The sequence below is a fragment of the Mastomys coucha genome, unplaced genomic scaffold (assembly GCF_008632895.1).
Source record: "Mastomys coucha isolate ucsf_1 unplaced genomic scaffold, UCSF_Mcou_1 pScaffold22, whole genome shotgun sequence".
In the NCBI taxonomy this organism is placed as follows: Eukaryota; Metazoa; Chordata; class Mammalia; order Rodentia; family Muridae; genus Mastomys; species Mastomys coucha.
In genome coordinates, this window is record NW_022196905.1 from 233,234,050 (window position 1) to 233,252,751 (window position 18,702).

The following is an 18,702-nucleotide window of genomic DNA, read 5'->3' on the forward strand; positions in this document are numbered from 1 at the left end:
TCGAACTCAGAAATCCTCCTGTCTCTGCCTCCCAAGTGCTGGGATTAAAGGCATGCGCCACCACCGCCCGGCCATAAGTACAGTTTTTATGCACTGACACATTAACAAAAAGTAGGCAACTAAAATCTCCGTGAGCCGCAGAGATTCGCAGCCATACTTTGGGGACTTCAAATTTTGTGGTCACTTGCTCCATTTTCTGTGCATAAATGCTGATTTTTTTTTTTTAATGCATGATGCTCTGTTGTTTCTTTCCATATTATTTTTAATGACTTCCTTTCTGTCATTTTCTAGCTAGAGTTTCAGACAAAATATGCTTAGCAAAAATAATGCAATGTGGGCCAACAAACCCATGAAATTGTGTCCACAAAAAGTTAAGTGTATTCTCTGCAACTTTATAATGGCTGGACCCCCAAAAGCCAAGCTCATCTTTTTTCAGTGTTGTGCAAGCAGTTTACAACAGGTACTTCCAGAGAAGTACCATCTTCTCCTCTCTAAAGGTTTTGAGACAGAGTCTCACTCTATATTCCTGGCTGACATTGAACTTGCTATAATATAGACCAGATTGACCTTGAACTTACAGAGATTGGCCTGCCCCTGCCTCCTGAGTGCTTAAAGGAGTGTGTCATCATGGTTTTCCATTTTATTCCTTTTTTCGTTTTTGAACTTGTTAGTCTTGTACCAGCCTGAGTTATGTGGGAAGACTATGTCTCAAAATAATATGGGCTGATCTTTTGATGTGTGTGTGTGTGTGTGTGTGTGTGTGTGTGTGTGTATTTAAAGCAGTTGAGGTTTAACAAAGATTTTAATGTAGGTTTAAGCACAAGGGTTGAGGGAAAAAGTCAGGCACTCAAAACAAAGTAAGACAGATCCAGGAAAATGGCTTTTCAGAGAGTCACAGAAAACAGAACATTTCTAACTGTTGCTATAGACTCCTCTAATTAAGAGGGAAAGGCTCAGGAGTCACGGGTACATGCAGAGGACACTAGTTAGCTTCCCAGCACATGTGTTGGGCTGCTCACAACTACCTTATCTCCAGCTCCAGAGAATCTGATGCCTTCTCCATACCCACACACAGACTGACACAGTATATGTAATTAAAAACTGAATAATGAGCTGGAGAGATGGCTCAGGGATTAAAAGCACTGACTGTTCTTCCAGAGGACCCAGGTTCAGTTCCTACCAGTCACATGGGTCCAGCAGCCTCTTCTAGCCTCCATGAACACAAGGCATGCACATGCAGCACAGACATATTTACAGGTAAAACACCCATACACATAAATTTAAAATGTATACTAAGCAGGGCTTGGAAAATGGCTCATTAAGTTAAGAACACTTACTGTTTTTGCTGATGCCCTGGGTTCAGTTCCTAGCCTCCTTTTCTAATATTTGTGGGCATCAGGCAGACATATACACATACGTACATGCAGGTAAAACACTCATACACATAAACAAATCTTTAAAAATTAGCCAGACGGTGGTACGCACATGCCTTTAAAAAGCCTTTAACCCCAGCATTCAGGAGGCAGAGGCAGGCAGAACTCTGAGTTGGAGGCCAGCCTGGTCTACAGAGTGATTTCCAGAACAACCAGAGCTACCCAGAGAAAACCTGTCTTGAAAAAACAAAAAATAAACAAACAAAAAAATATATGAAACAAAAGAAATGTTACAGAAATCCAAAGACAAGGGAAAGCTAATCTAGAGTGTAAGTGTCAGAACAGAAGAATGGAAGCTGACTGGAAGGGTGAGAGGGAATTTTCTGGGCAATGGTAATGTCTGTCTACATAGGATTCGAGTTCTACAAATGTATGTGTTTGCATTGCCTACAGGACTTTAAGATTTGTATATTTCATCTTACACAAATGGTCCATAAAGAACAGTAAGCAGTAACTCTACTGTTACATGGGCTAAAATGCTGGAGATGAGGAGCACTGAGATCTGCAATAAGTAATGAGAGTAAAGTGAGTTCATGAAGGGCATGAGAAATACGTTGCAGCTGGAATGATACACAGGTGTCCACAGTTCCTTCAACTTGTCTACATGTTTGCAAATGTTGATGATAAGATGTTGGGAAAGAAAAAAGCAGTTTCCAACACTACTGGTCTTTCCTAAGGTAATGAGGCTGCAAGGGCTGCAGAGATGGCTCACAGGGAAAGTGCTTGAGTGTGAGGACCTGAGTTCTGGTCCTGAGAACCCTCATAAGATGCAGCACGTGGTGGTGCTTGCCTTTGATCCCAGCACTCAGGAGGCAGAGATGTAGATTTCTGGAAGTTTCCTTGACCAAAATTAAAAAAGGAAGGAAGGAGTCTTCAAAGGTGGAGTCAAAGGATCTCTGGTGCAGGCTGGCTAGTAAGACTGTCCGTATGCTGTGGGTTTGATTAAGGGATCCTGCCTCACTAAATAAAGTGCAAAACAGGGCTAGCGAAGTGGCTCAGCAGCTAAGAGCACTGACTGCTCTTCCGAAGGTCATGAGTTTGGATCCCAGCAACCACATGGTGGCTCACAACCGCCTGTAATGAGATCTGACGCCCTCTTCTGGTGCGTCTGAAGAGAGAGGGCCAGCAGAGGTCCTGAGTTCAATTCCCAGAAGCCACACACATGATGGCTCATGGCCATCTGTACAGCTACAGTGTCCTCATACACATAAATAAATAAATCTTTAAAAAAATAAAGTGGAGAACAGATGCTTTAGGGGTGACCTCAAGCCTTCACCTACTTGTACATGCTCACCCACCCACGTACATGCACACAAACATGGAAAGGGAAGAAAAGAAGTATAAACACTTGGAAGGTAGGCACTGTTAGGTTCACATTTGGGGGTGCCATAACAACATTGCCATTGAACAAGTAGAGATTAATACTCTAAATTTGTGGGCTTTAAAAAAGCTGCATATTAGGGGGTCAGCAATATGGTTTAGTGCTTGACACAAACTTAGGTACCTGAGCTCCATTGCTCAATACAGAAATAAATGGGCAGAAAGAAAGAACTAACTTCACAAAGGTGTCCTCTGAGCTCCACGGGAGTCTGAATAAGTCTGCATGTTGAGGGAAGTGTCTTATACAGAGCCACATAGCTGACCTATGGTCGAAACAGACCAAGAAGACAGCCAGATCTTGTGTTAACTGTATTACATGTCTCAAGGCTCCTGTTTTACTCAAGGTGTCTATGGGGCACTCAGCACTGGAATGAGTGGCTGCAGAGGCATCCCTGCTGTGCATTAACTCCTCATCACCACTCTGGGTCTCAAAGGGTCTTCCATGATGAACCCCCATAACCAACAGTCTTGTTTCTGTTTCAGTGGCCCGCTGCCGATCGCCTCTGATGCCACGTGCCTTCCACACTGCCGTGCGGTTCAGGTCTTCAGAAGAGCAGAAGCAGCAGCCTCCCCACTCTTCTCAGCAGCATTCTGAGACACAGGGGCCCGAGTCTTCTCGTCCACCCCCCAGGTCAGCACTAGTGTCCACATCTGCCCGCTGCTGACCACCTGGCATACCTCCAAATGTGCCTTTCTTCACCATCCTCTCTCTCCTGCCTTCACAGAGTTTGCTCCTTTTTCTTCCTTCCATTCCCTTCCTATTCCCTCCCTCCACTCTCCTACTCTCCCCTCTTCTCCTCTTCCCTCTTTTCTTTCTGATAGGGTCTTGTTATTTAGTACTTGTGTTTTTTGGTTTTTGTTTTTTGAGACAGGGTTTCTCTGTGTAGCTGGGGCTGTCCTAGAACTCACTCTGTAGCTGGCCTCAAACTTAGAAATCTACCTGCCTCTGCCTTCTAAGTGCTGGGATTAAAGGCATGCATCACTACTGCTCAGCTCGAGTCCTCTTCCCCCTGCTTCTCCCTTTCCCTCCCTCCCTCCCCTCAGTGTGTGTGTATCTGTTGTCGTATGTGCATATGGGTGCTGGTGCCAAAAAAGCCAAGAACAAGACATCAGATCTCTTCGAGCTTAACTTATCAACAGATGTTAGCTGCCCGAAATGAGTGCTGAGAACTGAGCTCAGATCTACAAGAGTAGTAAATGCTCTTAATTGCTGAGGTATTCTCCAGCCCTTATTGTTTGCTTATTGATTTATTCAAGATGTTCTCATATAGCTAAGACTGGCCTTTAACTCTGAACTTCCTCCTGTCTCAACCTCCCATGGACTGGGATCGCCAGCATATACCCAGCTAAAATACAATGCAATTCAACAAACATTTTTGAGGATCTTTACCTGTGAATAGAATAGCCATTTTTCATGCTCTCTGGGACTTCCAGCTTGGTGCAGACATAAGAAAAGCCTCTAAATAGGCATGTGCTAGCAGGAGTGTCCAATCTATAACTCTGCAATATGACCTACAAATGTTTTGAGCCAGATCCATAGCTCTCCCAGGTTGTGTAAGGATGACCAGCAGAAACCCAGGCTACTGCAGGACCATTGTCTTCATATCATAAGAACTCAAATCCCTGGACACTCTCTTACTGTGGGAGGAGGGGAAAGATAATAGGATTCGAACCTTGTTGGTATTAAAACACCCATACTGATGCAGAAGTGAAGCCCCTCTCAACATGCTCAGAGGAGACCCAGAACCTCTGCTTCTGGTTAGCTCAGTCTGCATTCCTGGCTGTAGACAGTGAGGTGTGCTGTGTGCTGCATTCTGTATCTCAGGTACACAGACCAGAGTGGAGAGGAGGAAGAGGACTACGAGAGTGAGGAGCAGCTACAGCACCGCATCTTGACAGCAGCCTTAGAGTTTGTGCCTGCCCATGGCTGGACTGCAGAGGCCATTGCTGAAGGAGCCCAGGTAGGTAGAGGTGAGGGTAGGACAGCAGACCCAAATGAGCCCAGAGTCAGAACCACAAAGGGCCTCATCCTTCCAGGCTAGGTCAGAGCTGCACAGCTACAAGCTTGTCTGGGTTTTCTTCTTCTTTCTTCCCCATAGGATAGAGATGGCTTGCTTGCTTACTTGCCTCCTGTGTGTCTCTCTGTCTCTGTCTGTCTGTCTATCATCTATGTATGTATGTATGTATGTATGTATGTATGTATGTATGTATCTATCTATCTATCTATCTATCTATCTATCTATCTATCTATCTATCTATCTATCGACAGAGACTCTCTACATAGCCCTGGCTGTCCTAGAACTTACTGTGTAAACCAAGCTGACCTCAGACTCACAGAGATCCTCCTGCCTCTGCCTGTGTACTACCACATCAAACTATTTTTTAATTATTAAAAGAATGTACCATAGAGTTGGCTCTTGGGAGTTTTGTCCTCAAGCAGCTTGTTTTGTAGCAGCAATGTTTGTTTGTTTGTTTGTGACAGGGTCTCTCTGTGTAGTCCTAGCTGCACTGGAGCTTGCTATCTAGACCAGGCTGGCATGGAACTCGGAAAGATACTCCTGCTTCCACCTCCACCTCTCTCTGCCTCTCTGCCTCTGCCTCCTGAGTTCTGGGACTAAAGGCATGTGCCACTATTCCTGGCTTAAGAAGCCCTGTTTTTAATGCATTGATTTGTTAAGAAATGCCAGCTGTGCTACAGTGCTCCCTAGCATGTATGAAGCCCTGAGTTTAATCTCTAGCAGCACATAAAACCAAGTGTGAGCCAGTCAGTGGTGATGTGGATCTCTGAGTTTGAGGCCAGTCTGGCCCATAGAGTGAGTTCTAGGACTGCCAGGGCTACACACAGAAACTCTGTTTTGAAAAACACAAAAACAAAACAACAACAAAACCAGAGGTGTTGCGCATCTGCAATTCCTTCATGACTCGGAATACTCAGAAAGTGGAGGCATGAAGCTGAGAGGTTGAAAGGGAATTATACTCAGAGGTACAAAGTGAATGCAAGGCCAGCCTGTGCTACATGAGATCCTCCCTCCCTCCCATAGAAAAGCAAGAAAAGGAAGATACTACCATTAAGCTGTGACATGTCACCAGTTCTGTGAAGCACACTGGTTTTGTTTCAAATTCTGTTTACTTTGTGTGTGTATATATCTAGTGCAAGTAAGTGTGTAGAAATCAGGAGAGAGAGTCATCTTCTGTCAGTGGGGTCCAGGCATTGAATTCAGGGGGTCTTGCTTGCTGTGGCAACCTTGGGACCTTTCTCTGATGAGCCATCTTTATGTCCCCTTTTATTTTGTTTTGTTTTTCTTTAATCTAGAGACATTATATAGCCAGGGCCAGCTGGAACTATGTAGACAAGACTGCCCTGAAACTTGTCCTGCTGACTCTACCTCCCAAATACTAGAATTACAGGTATATGCCACCATGCCCACAGCTTTCAGTGCATGTTCTTTTGACATGAAAAAAATTAAGAAACTGTTAGCCTATTCTTTAAATACTTATTGGGCGATCATGTGTAGCAGGCACTGTGCTAGGGATAGTGACAGTGAACAGCCTCCTCTTGTTGAGCTCAATCCAGTAATAGTTTTCTCTAAACTTAAGGATTTGTTTTTATTTTTTTAATTTTAGTTAGTTAGTTAGTTAGTTAGTTAGTTAGTTAGTTAGTTAGTTAGTTTTTCAAGACAGGGTTTCTCTGTATAGCCCTGGCTGTCCTGGACCTCAATCTGTAGACCTGGCTGGCCTCAAACTCAGAAATCTGCCTGCCTCTGCCTCCCAAGTGCTGGGATTAAAGGCATGCGCCACTACTGCCCAGCTTGTTTTTATTTTTTGTGTGTGTTTTGCCTGCATGTATGTATATGCACCATGTATGTACCTGTGCCTAAGGAGGCCAGAGGGCACCCCCTCTGAATCTCTTGGGACAGATGGCTAAGGTGGTTATGAGCTGCCATGTAGATGTTAAGATCATCAAGTATTCTTTTTTTTTTCCTTAAAATTTATTTATTTATTTTATGTATATGAGTATACTCTAGCTGTCTTCAGACCCACCAGAAGAGGCATCAGATCCCTCACAACAAACTCACGGTTATGAGCCACCATGTGGTTGCTGGGAATTGAACTGATGACCTCTGGAGGAACAGTCAGTGCTCTTAACTGCTGAGCTGTCTTTCCAGCCCACAACAAGTATTCTTAACTGCTGAGTATTCTTTCAGTCCCCCAAAGTCTAACACTATTTATGTATGCATTGCTGGGATTGAAATAGATCCTCATGCATGTTAGTTAAGCACTCTTTGCCACTGAACAATGACCCAAAGCTGCTTTTTTATAAATTTTTAAAGTTACTTTCGTTTCCTTGTGTGTGGGTGTTATGGGTGTGTGTCTGTGCACCACATGCATGCCTGGTGCCTGTAGAGGCTGGAAGAAGTTGTCGGTTCTTCTTGTATTGATTGGACTTACAGATGGTTGTAAGCTGTCATGTGGATGTTGGAAATTGAACCCCATCGTCTGGTAGAACAGCAAATGCTCTAATCACTGAGCCATACCTCAAGTTCCTATCCTTTATTATAAGACAGAGTCGTCTTTTGCTAATTTAGCCTGACTACCTTAAAGTCACTCCAGCCCAGGCAAGTCTTGTTTATTATGTGTTGACAATGGGAACTTAACCTGAAGTATGCTAACTAAGCAAGTGTTCCATCACTGAGTTTTTACTATCCATTATATTCTGGGACTAGCATAAAAAGAAATGAGTTTCATTATGACTTTTCATACCTCTATATTATTATTCTGTTTGTATTCATTAGTCTCTACCTGCTCTTCTGTCATTCTCCCTTGTTGATCTCCTTTCTTCCTCCACCCCAAATAGGTTCCCATCTGATTTTGTGACATATATTCTATTACATTCCCTTGTCCCCTCCATTTTTAGACCTCTTCCTCCCTCATAGTCTATTTAATGTCACACGCACACGAATCTAAATTCTGCCCATGAGAGAATACTTTCAAGTATGTGTTTGTCTTAGTCAGAGTTTGTATTCCTGCACAAACATCATGACCATGAAGCAAGTTGGGGAGGAAAGGGTTTATTTGGCTTACTTCCACATTGCTGTTGATCACCAGAGGAAGTCAGGACTGGAACTCAAGCAGGTCAGGAAGCAGGAGCTGATGCAGAGGCCATGGAGGGATGTTCCTTACTGGCTTGCCTTTCCTTGCTTGCTCAGCCTGCTCTCTTATAGAACCCAAGACTTCCAGCCCAGGGATGGCATCACCCACAAGGGGCCCTACCCCCTTGATCACTAATTGAGAAAATGCCCCACAGCTGGACCTCATGGAGGCACTTCCCCAATTGAAGCTCCCTTCTCTGTGATAACTCCAGCCTATGTCAAGTTGACACACAAAACCAGCCAGTACAGTGTTCTTCTGAGCCTAGCTTATTTCACTTATCAAAATGATATCCAGTCTCATCAGCTTTCCTATGAATGCCTTCCTTTTGTTTTTATATCTGAATACCGTTCTTTTATGTATATTTGCAACATTTTCCTTATCTGTTCACCTGCTAATGGGCAGATGAGGATGGGATCCATGTCTTGACTATTGTGAATAGTATAGCAATAAACACGAGTGTACAAGTATCTCTGTAAATGATGACTTAGCTACCTTAAAGCACACACCAAGGTGTGGTGTAGCTGGATCAGGCAGTAGTTCTTTTTCAGTTTGTTGAGAACCTCCATACTGTTGTCCACAGTGCCTGTACCAGTTTACCTTGCCACTAGTGGTGTCTAAAGTCCCCACCTTCTTTATCAACAGGCACAGTGGCTCATGCGTGAAATCCAGTACTTGATAGAGGAATATCACTACAAGGTTTTTTTTGGTTTTTTGAGACAGGGTTTCTCTGTGTAGCCCTGGCTGTCCTGGAACTCACTCTGTAGACCAGGCTGGCCTCGAACTCAGAAATCCACCTGCCTCTGCCTCCCAAATGCTGGAATTAAAGGCGTGCACCACTACCGCCCAGCGTTACTTGTTTTCTTGAAGCTAGCCATTCTGACCAGGGTGTACTGGAGTCTCAAAGCAACTTTTTTGCTTTAAGATAGTCACTTGTTGGCTAGACTGGGGTCAGATTCCTGTGTATCTGAACTCCAAATTACTGATCTCCCTACGTCTGCCTTCCAAGGATGGAGATTATAAGTTTGTGCCACTATGCCCAGTCCTCAAAGCAGTTTTGTTTTAAATGAAATTTATTATTATTATTACTATTATTATTATTATTGTGTGTGTAAGTTTATGTGTGTGTATGTATGTGTGTGTGCACAACCATGAGAGAGAGAGAGAGAGAGAGAGAGAGAGAGAGAGAGAGAGAGAGAGTGAGAGTGAGAGAATATGAATATATATCAACACCACCACTTGTAGGGTATTGGTTTCCTTGGAGCCAGAGTTAGAGGAGGTTATAAGCTACCCAGTGTGGATGCTGGGAACTAAACTGAAGATGAGACCAGCTCCCAGAAACTAGGGATGGAGTTATATTTCTTTACATGCTTCATTCTCTGGGAATTTGCTTGTGTACTTCTGATTTGTTAACATCTGGCCCTCCTCCAAGCTGGAGGTGTCAAGCAAGCATAGGGATCTGAACTTGAACTTGGGGAGCTAGCAGACCTCCAGATGGCTGTTTGAGTATTCTAGCATGTGTCTGGATGTGAGCATATGGGTATATGGCAAGAGCATAAAGTGGAGTATTTCCAGTATTATGTGGTGACTCGCACCTGTTCCCAACACTAGGAGTCTGAGGCAAGAAGACTGTTGCATGTTTGAGGGCAGCCTGGGCTACATTTTGAGAGCCTATCAAGAGAAAGGCCGGAAAGGAGGGAATAGGGGTAGATCTGGGTTACAGCATCTTGGTGCTGGAGAAAGAACAAAAGCCATCTTCTGTTGGTTACTGTAGCAATAGCTGTGGGGTCCTGGGTCAGAATCAGAGGGAGGGAGCTGTGGCATCAAAGAAATAAAGAATCATTAGGCTGACAAGGCTGTCAAGCAGGCGAAGGAGAATGGAAGGCGAACATGGCTGAACACTTGAGGGAAGAGGAGGGAATCATAAGTGAGGGTGGAGATAATAGAAGGTGACAGGCAAAACCAAACCCATGCCATTCCTAGTGCAGGAGTTGCAAGATCCAGAGAACAGGTGGAAGGACTGGCCTCAAATGTGTTAGGAACAAAGTTGGAGAAGACAGCTTTGGGTTTGTTGTTTTTTGTTTTTGAGAGGGTCTTCCTATGTAGCCCTGCCTATCCTAGGACTCACTATATAGACTAGGTTAGCCTCAAACTCACCAGGTTTAGTTTCTAAACATTAGGGGAATTGCCATGGGATGACTTTTGTTTTCTTTGTGTGCATGTGATAGCCTGGAGAACCTAAGGTGAGGAAGGAGTAGAGGGCAGCAGAAGTTTGTGGGAGGGGAAGAAGTTGATGGAACAAATGTGAGAGAGATTAATAGAATTGTTTGGAAAAGTTGGATGAAACAGAATTCTCTGTTAACAGGCTTTCCACACCTGCTTATCTTCCTTTGCACAGGGTGCATGATATCTGTAGACCCTGCCAACCCAATTTGTGGGTGAGAGCTGGAAGCCTCAGTTTCTTTTGTAAAGTATAGCCACGACATGCCCACTGGATTGAGAGAGCAGTATGCAGGTCAGTGAGATGGTGCATGCAAGTGTGCACTGCGGCCTGCAGTAGTCAGGCAGCTGCTGTTCATGTAACAGCTGTGCTCTCCTACAGAAGAGAGGCAGTTCCCCTGGCTGTGCCTGCTGCCATCAGGTTCTGCCTGCATTGAATCCTCAACAAACAATATGGAGCAGGGAAGCAAAGGGCATCTCTGACTTATTTAACTCCTCAATGCATTTGATGAAAAAAAAATGTGTTTTAAACAACTGACAGAAGCTTGGGATATAACTAATGGGTAAAAATGCTTGCTTAGCGTGTCCCAGGCCCTAGGTTTCATCCCCACACTACAAAATCGAATGGCCAGGGTTACACAGAGAAACCCAGTCTCAAAAAACAAAAAAGCTGGAGAGATGGCTCAGCGGTTAAGAGCACTGGCTGCTTGCTCTTCCAGCAGTCCTGAGTTCGATTCCCAGCAACCACATGGTGGCTCACAACCATCTGTAATGGGATACGATGCCCTCTTTTGGTGTGTCTGAATGTCTGAAGACACCTACAGTGTACTCATATAAATGAAATAAATAAATCTTTCTAAAAGAAAAAAGAAAAAACAAAAAAGCTGGAATTGGAAGCCAAATAAATTCATTCTTCCTGTGTTGCTTTAGGGTTTGTTGTTGTTGTTGTTGTTTGAGCTAGGATCTCACTGTGTAGCCCTGGCTGTCCTGAAACTCAATCTATAGACCAGAATGGCCTCAAATTCAGAGGTCTGCCTGCCTCAGCCTCCTGAGTGCTAGGATTAAAGATATACCATCAGCCAGGCGTGTTGGCACACACCTTTAATCCCAGCACTTGGGAGGCAGAAGCAGGTGGATTTCTGAGTTTGAGGCCAGCCTGGTCAACAGAGTGAGTTCCAGGACAGCCAGGGCTACACAGAGAAATCCTGTCTCGGAAAAAAAAAAAAAAATATATATATATATATATATATATATATATATATATATATATATATATATATATATATATATATATATACCATCACCACAGCAACAGAAATGAAACTAGAACCTTTCTATACTAAGCATGGGTCCTATAGTAGACTCCTGACTTTTATGCATAGTCGTACACCCATCCTGGAGCCAGCCACTGAACTCCAACATGCACACCTGGAGGCATGCTTTGCATAGATTAAGGGTCTTGCTGGACTAGTGGTGGTCACTGAAATCACAGGAGCTTAGAGTCAGGGATCACCATTGAAAACCCAGCCCCTGTACATAAGGGATGAGGTGTTCTTGGTAAGCAGTCCGGTGTGCTTGCTCACTTCTTTGCTGCTTTCTCTCTTGTAGTCCTTGGGTCTCTCCAGCGCAGCAGCTGGCATGTTTGGGAGCGATGGCAGTGAGCTGATTCTGCACTTTGTGACCCAGTGCAATGCTCGTCTCAACCACGTGCTGGAAGAGGAGCAGAAGCTGGTGCAACTGGGCCAGGCAGAGTAAGTTTCCTGGCATTATAGCTCAAAGTGGCAGCAAGGGATTGGCCACTTGCCCCACTAGCTGTCCCCAGGAAGCTGATAAAAGAAGTGCCCAGAGTAGTGCTAACAGCCTGGACAGGTCTGAAATCCAGCAGCCCGTGCTGACCGTTTTCCTCCGCAACTGGTGGCACATTTCTCCTAGGGCTGCATAGGAAGTGTGGCCCTGACTTTTGAACTGGAAACACACTGTTTTCTTTTCCCTCTTCCAGGAAGAGGAAGACAGACCAGTTCCTGAGGGATGCAGTGGAAACCAGACTGAGAATGCTGATCCCCTACATTGAGCACTGGCCCCGGGTACAGAGTTCATATTAAGCTCCAGAGCAGCAGCAGTAATGTTCCATCCTCAGCACTGTGCACTTGGAGGGCTTAGCACACCCCTGAGGCATTAGCTCACGAGCATTCACCATGGCACCAGGAAAGCATAGTGCTCCTGGCAGAGCTAGATTCTTGCTAGGGAGTGGCCACAGGGACTATAAATTCATGGACCTGTGAGTGGGCCTGCATACTAGTTCATATCATAGGTGGACCCAGTAGCCCAAGTGTTGCCACCAGGTCTTCCTTGAGTAAGGTCATAGCAGTCTGAACTTGGTATCAGCCATCTTTGCTCAGTGAATGCCCTGTTGTGTTCCAGATCTGGAAGATGGGGACTTCTTGCTGTATTGCTAGATAATGCTTTTGAGAAGAGTGTTCATTGCAAGGACTTTGCCTCCATTTTCTAAAGCTTCCCTTTCTCCTTTCTGAAGTGTGTCATAGTGTGGGCCTTTTCTGAGTTAAGAGAGCACCCAGTATCCTCTGTCTAGCTACAAAACTTGACTGTGTGACCTTGGGCAGCAGCTGATGGACTTTGATCACCTGTGGTGCATAAAGCCCGGGCAGAGCAGTATTGGGTTTCAGCTGCCTGGTTCAACACAGTCCTGCCTTTTGGGCTGTTTTGTAAGGGGATGCTTTTTGCTACTGAAGGACCTCTCTGCCAGCCTCACAGCCAAGAGGATTATAGAGTAGGTAAAGTGTCAAGAGCCTGTTTTGTAAGGCCCAGAGAGGCTGGAATTTGCTAAAGGAGGCTCTCAGATCGGTGCTGGCACTAGTATCACCTGGGGGAATTTTGCCTGTTGGGAATAGGAATCAACTTGAGTTAAGCAAGGCAACAGGAATTTATTGTGACAGAATGGGGTGCCCTTCTCATCCTTGCTCCAGACTCTTAGACAGGAGTGACCTCGTCAGCTGTCAGTACTCCCAATTTCACATGTTGGCCTGGAGAATCTGATTAGGTCATCTTAGGACAAAACCATGTCCCTGCCCCATCACCTCTAGTCAAGGTTTCTTAGTGCTACCTCCATCCCGGATTACTTTCAAAGAGCAAGAACTAGGGTGACCTAATGACCTCCCCATATGAGCACTGCTTTAGGTATACATGGTGTGCTGCTTTAGGTGTATATGGTACCTCCTCTCTCATTTGTTCTTCAGGCCCTCAGCATCCTCTTGCTCCCTCACAACATTCCACCCAGCCTGAGCTTGCTCACCAGCATGGTGGATGACATGTGGCATTACGCTGGGGACCAGTCCACTGACGTGAGTGTTTTCAGTAGGCCCAAAGGTTGCTAGCAAAGGCTTGGGCTTTCTTAAAGTTTGTGAAATTTCTTTGATCAGATCAGAAAAGTCTGGAAGGGCAGCAATGTCATTCCCATTTCAGGAGGAAAGGTCCTTGATGAGCCAGGGAGGCATCTGGGTCATTGTCATTCAGGGACCAGATTTGAGCATGAGCTGGTGACTGTCCTTCCCACTTGCAAAGGTGGCACAGGCCTTGGGGCCTTATGATGGTACTGCTTTAGCCATCTCCCCCAGTCTCTTTTTTTTTTTTTTTTTTTTCGAGACAGGGTTTCTCTGTGTAGTCCTGGCTGTCCTGGAACTCACTCTATAAACCAGGCTGGCCTCGAACTCAGAAATCTGCCTGCCTCTGCCTCCCAAGTGCTGGGACTAAAGGCGTGCGCCACCACCGCCCGGCTTCCCCCAGTCTCTTAAGACATAGATTCTACAGCAGAATTCCTCCATGTGTGCCTTTGCTTAGACTGAGAGGAAAAAACATGGAGACTCCCATTGCTTTAAAAACAAACTCCTCCCCGTCTTGACCTGTTTTGTTGAGAGATCAATAAGCCCCTTTTAAGCAAGCACAAGGAAGAATATGACTTGTTAATGCTACCATATTTCTGGTAGGATATTAAAAAAAATATATATACCTTCACAAAGGAAATTAAAATGTGATGATACTTTGTGGCCTCAGAATGGGAAGGTACACAGCAGCTACATACTCCCACCATACTTATAACAAAGTGCTTTAATAAACTTTGTCTGTGTGGGAATATACCACCAACAGAGATGGTGGGAGAACAAAATTAGAAAGCAAGGAAATTAAAGGAATAAAACACTGAGCAGCTGAGCTGGTTCTCCGAAGAGCAGTTACTAGGGCTGGCAGAAGTCACCAGGGACTCAGACTCTCAGCTTTGCCCAGGTGTTACAACCTGCTCCTGATCCTGCCTCAGCCCTCCCCATGTGGTATACATGCTAAGGTTTAGTCATGCCTGTCGGATCATAGAATCTCCTCAAGACTCGGGGTTAGGCATTTCACCAATCAAATCACCTTGGCTGCTGGTTAAACCTCCTGATTCCTGGTGCTTAATTCAGACCCTCTGACTCTCAACCTAGGAGCTTACAGTCTTAATCTCACAGGCAGTTTTGATACCCAGCCAAGTTCAGGGTGGTAGTGGTGTCCAGAGGGCTATATGTGTCAGTGAGGTAGAGAAGAAATGAGGAAAGAGCCTGGGTGTCCCTGAGGTCTTGAGTGGGAAGAGCCCAAGACTCCCTTAACCCACAGAGCAGTAATTCCCCACCTGATGGGTAGGTCTCTCTACAGTTTAACTGGTATACCCGCCGTGCAGTGCTAGCTGGCATCTACAACACAACAGAGCTGGTGATGATGCAGGACTCCTCCCCAGACTTTGAAGATACTTGGCGTTTCCTGGAAAACCGGATTAATGATGCAATGAACATGGGCCACACGGCTAAGCAGGTAGCTGGGGATTGGCCATTTGAAACCCCTTTTCAGTAGGCACACCTATCTGTCTCAAACATGTGAGCACCTGGCTGTTTTCTTGCTTCCTGTTGTCCTTAACTGACTGTCCCAAAGGCCTTCCCAAGAAGGCTAGCTGTTTCCTTCTCGTTCTAGTCCTTCCTTAACAGTCTGCTCTGTCTGTCTGTGGTTGTGTTGTCCGTAGGCTCTTTTCCATTAAGCCACCTTCACTCCATTGTGAGGCTCATTGGCTTCTTGAATTGTCCTATCTGTTTCACCTTTGAGCTCTCTCTGGGGGCTTAAGAGAAACTGACCCAGGCTCCTCTTAGGTGAAGTCCACTGGAGAGGCACTGGTGCAAGGACTGATGGGTGCAGCAGTTACGGTGAGTACTGCCCAGTTCACACTACCTGCCTCCCATTCCACTCTGGTCCCATGCTATTTGTAAAGTGACACCAACCCATATAGCTTTGGAGCCTTAAACTGAAGCTGAATAAAACTGACCTTGGTTTACCCTCAGTATCTTCTCTAATGCCCCAGCCCTTCTCTGTTGTCATCAAGAAGCATTTTCTAAAGCTGGGTGAGGCGGGGCAGGGCAGAGGGTAAAAAGTTCCAGGCCAGCTTGGCCAAATAGCAAGCTCCCCCAACTTCTAAAGAAGACCACCTCTGCCTCTGGACCCCCAGTATGCTTGAATCTGTGTCCTAGCTATATCTGCTGCCTTGAATACCCCAGGGTTTCCCATTGTAGTCTTAGAGGTAAGGCAAGCCTCACCACTCTCTGCTTCTATTCCTGTGTTAGCTCAAGAACCTGACGGGTCTAAACCAGCGCCGGTGAGAAAAGGGGAACCCATGTGCCTGGAAGGAACAGCAGTAGATATGAAGGGCTTTGACAAGATGCACCACCCATTGAACAGGATGTTAGTGAGAACACACTGAAGAACTTGGAGTCGAATGACAGCCACAAGGCTGGAAATCACAATGCACTTGCTATTGTTCTGACCTGGAATTGGGCCACTTCTTCAGTTCCTAATATGAGGCCTGGCCTCCTGATGCCTTTTGCATTGCAGCTATGTGTTTGAAAAATGAGACTCGCATCCAAAGTTTCAAACCACAGAAACTTGGCATGACTCTGCCATGTTGTCACAGGCATCTTGATCATGTCTTGACCTTAGACTTGCTCTCTAGGAGCCGAGCATGGTGACATATATCTGTATTCTCAGCACTCAGGAGACTGCTACAGCAGGATTGAGAGATTAGAGGCAGGCTTGTCTATGTGAAGAATTACAAGCCTGCTTGAGCTACAAAATCCTGTCAAACAAAATCCCCTGAGAAATATTCTTAGGGGCTCACAACCAAGGTCTGAAGGCAACACATAGTGGGAGCTCTTCCCCAGCACAGGGCAGAGAGTGTGCTCACAAAGGTATTTGCCACTGGCCATTGCTCCTCTGGATCTCCTCAGAAAGCTGCCTCTCCTAGACAGGTGCCTTTTGGACAGTCATGCTGAGCCTGGCCAGAGGTGTGACCTCAGGCTTGGCATTACAGACACCAGCATGAATTGCAGGATCATTATTGTATTTAGAATCTGTAAAAGTAATAAATACGTTTGAAACAATTTCTCGTTGTTTTCTCTGGACTTTGTACATCTAGACAATGTTGCGGTATCTAAGACCTCAGCAGTAGACAGTAGAATATGGATGAGGTCTGAGTTCTAGCTGTGGCACTTCCTGAAACCTACAGGGCCACTATGACAGACAGGGCTGCATCTCTGGACCCAGTCTAATGAGGATAATCCCAGGCCATGAGCTCCGTGTCTGCTCCTAGTCTCTACTTGAGGACAGTCCTTAGCTTTCACAGTCCTCCAGCATCTACACCGGCTCTGTTTCCTTTGTGCCCACAGTTAGCACTGTCCTCTGCTGTACTCTCTTGTTTAAATCAGCGGATGGGGAAAGTTGAGTTTCAGATCTTGTTCACTGGGCTTTCTGTCAGGCTCTTTCTGGGTTTTTTAATGTCTCAACATCCCATAAAGTTACTGCCATATAATTATACTTCCTCTCTTCTCTACCCTTTATAGCATCCCTCTCAGCAGACAAGTGTGATTCATGATTCACAGGGATGGTGTGTGCTGTGGAGCAGACCCCCCTCTGTCAATGCCTTTCTCTTTCTCAGGAAGAAATGTCGCTCCTTGTTACAGCAACTCTTTATTCTCTGGTAACTTTGCCCTCTAAATGTAGTTCCTTCAGGGTTCTGTTTAAGGGCCTCTTTTCTCTGTGTGAACAGCTGCCACTTTTTAGAGGCCCATTTAAACTCTTCAGGTGCAACTACATAGATCTGTAGAAGTGGAGAGCATTGTATCTACTTCAGAAGTGCATCATACAATCAAGGGTAGAAAGAAAAGTGTGTGTATTGTCTAACATATATGGGCATTGTTGGAGTATACGTTGGGGACTTTTGAGGTGGCTCAGTGGGTAAGAGCACTTGCAGTCAGGCCTGCTGTGCTTCCACACACATGATGGGTTTTGTTTTTCATGTGTATGCATTACAGTACTCTCTCTGACATTAGCTCTGGTGTGGGTCTTCTGTTGTCTGCTTCTTGGTGCAGGGGATTCTTCCATCTTCCTACTCAAAGGAGCACTAAGATTACAGACTCTTGCATTACCATGCCTGCTCTTCACAGCTGTTCTGAGAATTTGAACTTGTGTCCTTACACATCAGTGCTTGGTTTCAGCACCCTGGGACAAGGGACTGAGGGTAGTTTACCTCTCAAAGCAGACCTGGCCTCCTTCAGTCCTTACCTGGCATACTCTGCCCCCACCCCGAACTTTCCAGCTCAGACATTTTGCTCTTACTCTCTCTCCCTCTCCCTCTCCCTCTCCCTCTCCCTCTCCCTCTCCCTCTCCCCCTCCCCCTCCCCTCTGCCCCAGGCCCGTTCTCTTCTCCCTCTCTGCCCTTCCCATGGCGACTCCCCTGCCTCTGTTCGTGGGGCCAGTGAACTTGCCTGAGAGCAGCTTCCCAATAAACCTGCCCTTCCCCCCCCCCCCGCCTTTTTTTTCCGGGACAGGGTTCTCTGTGTATCCCTGGCTGTCCTGGAACTCACTCTGTAGAGCAGGCTGGCCTCGAACTCAGAAATCTGCCTGCCTCTGCCTCCAAAGTGCTGGGATTAAAGGCGTGCACTGCCACTGCCCGGTGAAACCTGCCTTTTAATATATTCTAGTCTATCTTGAGTTGGATCATTTTACCGGCAGAGAAATAACCTATCAGCCAGTCGTTTTGCACACTTGAGTCACCTCCCCAGCCATTTTGTTTATGTATAGATGTACAATTTTTAAAAGGTTTTCTTAAAGGTTTCATTGTGTTCCTATGTATTTTAAAAATTATTTTTATGTATATGGTGTTTTGCTTGCATGTATGCTTGTGCACCATGTGAATACCTGGTGTCCTCAGATGGCAGGAGAGAGTTTCCTCAGAAACTGGAGCTAAAGATGTTAGGCGTCATATAGGTGCTGGGAATACAATCCAAGTCTAACGGAAGAGCAGCCAGTGCTCTTATCTCCAGTCCCGTATGTACATTTAACCAAGTCTCTATCAATCATTGCCTAATGAGTTATTTTTAGCAGTTATAAATAACAGTGGCATGAATGACCTCGTACATGTAATTCTGTGCTGTATATC

The 18,702-nt window shown here is 45.5% G+C and overlaps 1 protein-coding gene across 3 annotated transcripts in view; it reads left to right on the forward strand.

Annotated features, from left to right (window-relative positions):
• Nucleotides 1-16,645, forward strand: part of Coq9 (coenzyme Q9) — a 17,528-nt gene extending 883 nt beyond the window's left edge. Inside the window, exons 2-9 of one of the 3 annotated variants that reach the window (XM_031340923.1) lie at nt 3,297-3,444; nt 4,639-4,774; nt 11,790-11,932; nt 12,181-12,265; nt 13,436-13,540; nt 14,868-15,035; nt 15,365-15,418; nt 15,833-16,645. In XM_031340923.1, coding sequence (XP_031196783.1) covers nt 3,297-3,444; nt 4,639-4,774; nt 11,790-11,932; nt 12,181-12,265; nt 13,436-13,540; nt 14,868-15,035; nt 15,365-15,418; nt 15,833-15,868 — 875 coding nt within the window. In that variant the 3' untranslated portion in view covers nt 15,869-16,645. The remainder of the gene's footprint in view (nt 1-3,296; nt 3,445-4,638; nt 4,775-11,789; nt 11,933-12,180; nt 12,266-13,435; nt 13,541-14,867; nt 15,036-15,364; nt 15,419-15,832) is intronic. The other 2 variants (XM_031340924.1, XM_031340925.1) reach the window with 2 other exon arrangements.
• The last annotated feature ends 2,057 nt before the right edge of the window (nt 16,646-18,702 follow it).